Raw genomic sequence first — 6000 nt, 5'->3', positions numbered from 1 at the left:
TTTCTGCTTTTGAAAAATGACTATTTTTTTAGAAACGTAAGAACAGAAGTTTGGTGAGTGGAAGGCAGAATGTATAAACTTGAAATAAATCAGTTATAATAATGAAAGGAGGACTTGGTGTTGGGAGGTTTGTGCTGAGTTGGAGTAGAGAAATCTAATACCCGGAGTCATTTGAGAGAGGTACCACTGAAGTAATTTTATCATAGGAATTCCTTACTGTTTTCAACGTTTCTGACCTGCCATTTGGAGAGATTTTTGCTAATCCTTGTAGCATGTTTTACATGGAGACTTCAAAAATTTCCACAAAATGACAGCAAATGTTCGTCTCAAGAAGTTGTTCAACAGTGAGGAAAGACTAGCCTCATAATACCAATGTGTGCAAGGTAATATATCTGTTACCTTAGAGAATAACAGGACATAAACACAATCTCAGGGGCTAAGGACAGATGTTTTTAAAGCAAGATATATGTTAACTAGTATCACGATTTACAAAAGATTTTATTTATTAAAGGGGTCCTTTAGACGTTGCACTACTCTAAGATCACATGGTACAGTGTTTTGTGTTTGTTTTTTTTTTCTCTTCTAATTCTAATGGTTTTAGATATTAAGAAGGAATGGGATCAGGTGAATTGAGAGGTAAATGCACTTTGCAGATGGGTCTGAAAAATGGTGATAACCCTTGTTCCTCATGCCCACATTAAAAAACAATGCATAGAGTAGGCTGCACATTTTCAGGTACTTCTGTAGAGAATGATGGATAACAAGAATCTGAGTACATTTCTTGCACAAAATGGTTGATTTTGAAGAAAGTGGTTGTAAGGGCATCAGTACTTCATGTTACTGTTGTATTACCTCTAATGAAATTTTACATAAATATGAATGGCTGGAAACAGAGGAGATTAAAGCTGAGGTATACAAGACTCACTGCCATTTGGAGAAAAAAAAGATCAGTCAAAAATGCATTTTTGAAACTAAGAGGGAAATAATTTGATATATACAACTTTTAAGCTGAGGCATAACTGACTGAACTGCTCTGCAGAGATATACAACCATTGAGTAATAGTGTAATGGAGGCGTGTGTGGAGGGTGAGAAGGCTAAACCACAAAATGATTTGGGAATTTTGAGACAAATCTAAGCTCTACTAAATTCTTCTATCAATACAAACTCTGCTATTAGAAGAGATTTTGTTAAATAAGAAAGCAGTCTTGGAAGCATTGTTTTGAGATCCATTCTGTTTCCAACTGCAAGCATCAATCTCAGCTGTCCGACAGTGCCTTGCATGTAAAGGTGCTCAATAAATAATTGAATTGATGAGCAAATGTTTACTCCAGCCTGTTAGTTTTCCAGGGTCTTATAATTGCACCTTTTTGCATGTTAAGCCTAGGGTGAATTTTAAAATCTGATCTAATGAGCATAGTGCAAAACAGACAATTGTATACATCCATTCCCAGACAGAATTTTAAAATCTGACAACCATGTATGTTTAGGACATACACAAGCAGAATAAAAAGTGAAATAGTGTATGGATGGTGAAATACTTAATATAAGGGTCAACTGCATTTGGAGGGTGGGTTGGGAATTATTTGGAAAAAAGGGAAGAATGGTTTTATTCACACTGGACTTGGGACTGCTATTTTCTGAGGAATTAACCATGGGAACAGTCTAGATCCTATTCCCATATTGACTATTCAGAAGCTGCAGGGTACCTAGACAATAAATGTACTAAATGGTGAAGAATTGATAATACGTGGTTTTGGCCTTAGACCGGGAGTACCCAGATTCTAGACTTAGAATATCTCATTACACTGTTCTCAGTTTTATCACCTCGATCATTTTAGACAATGAAATTAGCTTGGATTTGCCTCTACAACTTGAGCTTCAGATGAGAGTAATTTGGGGAACATTTTCTCTAAGGGGGTAAACCAGGGTACCTTTGGAAAGGAAATGACCAATGACACTTTGTAAGCCCATTCACCTGGCCACAAGTGGTAAGTGAGAAAACCAATAGTGGACACAAAAATCTGGAGAGAATTAGGGAGACTCTTGAGTGTGGAGGCAGCAGTTGGTGGGGCATGTAGCACACAAGTAAGGACAGCAGGTGGCACTATTTATTAGTGTTACATTGGCTGCTACCCCCTTGGAGGTAAAAGTAGCAAGAAATTTAAAGAACCGACTCCCCATTTAATACTCTTGGTGGTTGACCCTTGCTTCTTTCCTTGAGATTTGAGAAGTAAACGTGAAAATCCCATTTTGTGTGTAGTGGAAGGGTAGGAAACCTCATGCCATCTAGGTGCCTTTCCTGATTTTTGTTTCAACTCGTGAGCTTTGCGGATCTCATTTTTAAGTACATGGCTACCATACACACAAGCGCATACCTCTGCCAAATGGCTATACAAGGAATGGGTTTAGGGGTCCTAATCCTTTTGCTGACATGTCATCTCCCCCAGGGGTTCCAAAGATTTGGATAGGGTGAGACATATCCGTGTACGTTTTCTCTGGGGCCCAAGTCTTTTGGCTCACATTAGCCTTTCCATAGGTAATTTCTTGAAGTAGCAATGAGGCCAAAAGGCTTCTAGGAAATAAACTCAGGTTGAGACACCTATGGAATATGAGTGTTTCTGTGCGCGCGCCACTCCGCACCCCCAGGATGAGCTCGAAAAAATGTATCACTAAATATAGTGCCAACAAGCTTGACCGTGACCTCGCCAAAGCAACAGTACTAGGGAAAAGGAGCAAATCTTGACATGAACAAATAAAAGATCCGGAGCAAGAAAGTCTGTTAACTCCAGGTGAGAGAGCGTGGTGAGACATTGGAGCCTAAAGGAAACATGTTATTTCATAGGCACATTTCACTTGTCTCTCCCTTCCCTCGCACACCTGAAGCTCAGTTCATGGCTGTCATCTCCCGCCCCTTTTTCGATCATGGCCAATCAGGTTGCCCAGTTCAAAACACTTCTTAGCGATCTTAAGAGCTATTCAGGAGTCATTTGCACGCAGGTCTACGCGCCGGGAAGGCGGTGAGCAGAAACGATTCTAACCGCTTTAAATCCCAGCGCTTGGGGTCGATGGGAGCAGGCCCTTAAAGCTGTACCTCAATCTTGTAATTTTGAGCAAGGAGTTGGTTTTGGCTAAGGTCTCTCGGGCCTCTCAAATGCCAACCGCAGCACCATGGGGGCGTGGTTAATGTCTTGTTGGGACTCAGGGAAGTGCAGTTCTCTGGAGGACGAGGCCTGATAATACCATAAAAGGCTGGTTGTCTCACTTCTGAAGGCACGTTCGTTGACCTTCCTTTAGGAGCGATACCCGCGATTGCCCTGTGCGGAACCCTCAGTTCTCGAGTCTTGTCTCTGCTTCCTAGCTTCATTGGCTCCGCCTCCATAAGCCTTACTGGTCCACTCTCAGAACGCCCTCCTGGATGCAGACCGCACCCCCTCGCCTCGACTCCGCCTCACCAGCCCGTAGGTTGGCCCAGGCAGTAGTTCGCGTTTTGAGCCGTTCGTGCCACCATAGCTGCTGCTGCTGCTGCCGCCGCGGAGCTGAAATCGCCGAGCGCGATGCCTGAGGGCGCTGTGAGCGGGGTGGCCCCCGCGCCCTGGGGCTGGTGAGGCTGGGCCCGAGCGGGGGCGCTGGCGAGTAGCTGGGGCTGCTGAGGGAAGTGAAAGAGAAGGGTCCAGTCTCCTGCGGAGGGCCAAGGGTCGGGGTGGGGGAGGGAGGCTCCCGTGGCAGAACCGGTTGCCGGGCCACAGCGAGCCCCGCCGCGCCGAGTGTCCCCACGGCCGCCAGCTCAGGTGTCCAAAGCCCCCGGCGGGACTCCTCAGTGGCCTAGGCGGCCTCCTTCTTTAGACACCGCAGTTGCCATGGGAACAGTTGGGCATTAACGGGGACCAGACCAACCACTAGCCCTGCTAGGGCCAATCCCATCCCTCCGGCTAAACGCCTTTGGCAGGCGTGGGCCTGGCATTTCTTTGCAGCTCAGGCTTTCCCCACCCCCCCCACTCCCCCCTTTTTCTGGGTTTGTCCTTCAGATGTAACAAACAGCGCTGTGCTAGAAGGCAGGTATGAGAGAGAGAGGGTAATACCTAGAGATAATAGCTGCAGACACGACTAGGCAGAAGGTAAGGTGGCCTCTGCCATCTCAGGTCAGTGGGAGGGCATACTGGAAGGACCTGTGGAGTGGGAAGGCAGTGCTGCTTTTGAGACAAGTCCCAAGATTGGGCCAGGAACTGTCCCCTGGGGCTCCTCATCATGATGGCTGTGGAAGGGTCAACCATTACCAGCCGGATCAAGAATCTACTTCGATCCCCATCCATCAAATTACGCAGGAGTAAGGCAGGAAACCGGCGAGAAGACCTCAGCTCCAAGGTGAGTCCTGGTATTGGGAAGCACCCCTTTCCAAGCCTCCCCTCCTCTGCTCCGTGTTCCTCTTTTGCCTTCCTCTTTCTTAGGAAAGAGGAGAACTAGAAGCTCCTGTTGGCTCTAAAGGAGCAAGTGTGCCCATTTCTGCCCCTTAAGAAAACAATGATTTGGTTTTAGGTTAAAGGAAGCAGCAGTGGGCATGGTGAGATTTCTCCATGAAGACGAATAGGAGGAAGGCAAGCTGGATTCAGTTGTGGCCTCACTACAAACTAAGTCTGTGCTTGGGGAAGCCAGTTCATAATTGATGACTCCGTTTCCCTTCTTGGAAGAGGGTAGTGGGACCACATATCCTGTGAAGGGCTGAGTTGTGACTAATGTAGCTGCAGGTGTTAGTGTCACAGCTGAGGTTATGCAAGACAGGAGTAGCAGAATGAACACCTAGTTTGAGGAATTGATTTGGTAAATGCGTTTGCCTGGGGTCAAAACAAATTTATTTGCCTTTTCTAGAAACCTAAATTAATTTAACTGGAGCCTCTTGGCTTCTTAGGAATGATAACATGCAAGGAGCCTGGTATCTACCAGTAAAACAGACCTCCTGGTTTGTCCTTGAACAATGCCTATCTCATTCACTCTCTGCCAAGAGCCACATCCCACCCTGCTGCAGAAGTTCCTCAGAGGCCTAGTCCCTTTCCATCCCCTCACTTGTCTGAGTATTGGCTTTATGCTTTCTTCAACTTTGTTGAGCCTCCACAATTTTGGGAATACAAAAGTAGACTAAATTCATTTAATCCCTAAAAGAATCTGGGACTTTGTTCCCACAGGATCAGATTAGACTTTTGTGTCATATTAGCAGCCTATAAACACAGTAGCCTTGTGTGGTGCAGGATTGCTACAGGGAGAGGCATTTGAGACAGCAGCATTTTACTGCCTTGCCTGTATCTCTTCAGAGATGAATAAAGCCAGTGAGGAATGATTTAGAGTACTAATATACAACATGGCAGGATTGTAGGAGGACTTAGTTCAGATCTCTGTCCTTTAGCAGAACCTTACTTGGATTTGGTCAGAGGGAGAACAGCTTTCCTGTATGTTTCAGCAGGATGTTTCAATTCAGTTGAAATTGGCTATAAGGTTCCATGGCAGTGGAGATAGTGACCTATATTAGGAGTCTAATAGGAGTTCATTGTTCGTATTCTGCAGAGGTAGGAGTATGTGCCTGGAACTTAGACACTGTCTTAGATTTGACAGTGTTCACTCACTTACTATGTTGGATCATTCTTAGTGCTGCAAGTGCTCTTATTCTTGGCTGATAACTTGACAGTGACTACCACTATTAGAGCAATCTTCTCATATCTTTTGACCTCTTTTTCTGGCCAAGAGTGGTATAGGTAGTAGAAATGTATGATGGGAGTTTATTCTTCAGTGTTAATACTGAAGAATTAGTAAGTAAGTTAGTTAATAGTAAGTAAGTAAGTTAATACTTACTATAATTTTGGTCTGGAATCCAGAAGGTACTGTCACCATTCTTTAAAACTTCCCGTATCACTCATCACTAATGCATTCAACAAATGCTTATTGTGTGCCTGTTATGTGTGGAATCAGTGATGAGTAAAATATCCTGGCCATCCAAGAGCTTGTGGCTAGGG

The 6000-nt window shown here is 44.8% G+C and overlaps 1 protein-coding gene across 1 annotated transcript in view; it reads left to right on the top strand.

Annotated features, from left to right (window-relative positions):
* Positions 1-2718: 2718 nt before the first annotated feature.
* Positions 2719-6000, top strand: part of MAPKBP1 (mitogen-activated protein kinase binding protein 1) — a 55269-nt gene continuing 51987 nt past the window's right edge. Inside the window, exons 1-2 of the mRNA XM_047864145.1 lie at positions 2719-3602; positions 4141-4363. Of these exons, the coding sequence (XP_047720101.1) occupies positions 4247-4363 (117 nt within the window). The 5' untranslated portion in view covers positions 2719-3602; positions 4141-4246. The remainder of the gene's footprint in view (positions 3603-4140; positions 4364-6000) is intronic.

This window comes from Prionailurus viverrinus, chromosome B3 (assembly GCF_022837055.1).
Source record: "Prionailurus viverrinus isolate Anna chromosome B3, UM_Priviv_1.0, whole genome shotgun sequence".
Taxonomy (NCBI): domain Eukaryota; kingdom Metazoa; phylum Chordata; class Mammalia; order Carnivora; family Felidae; genus Prionailurus; species Prionailurus viverrinus.
The sequence above is the reverse complement of the archived record's forward strand: the minus strand, read 5'-3'. Positions and strand labels throughout refer to the sequence as shown.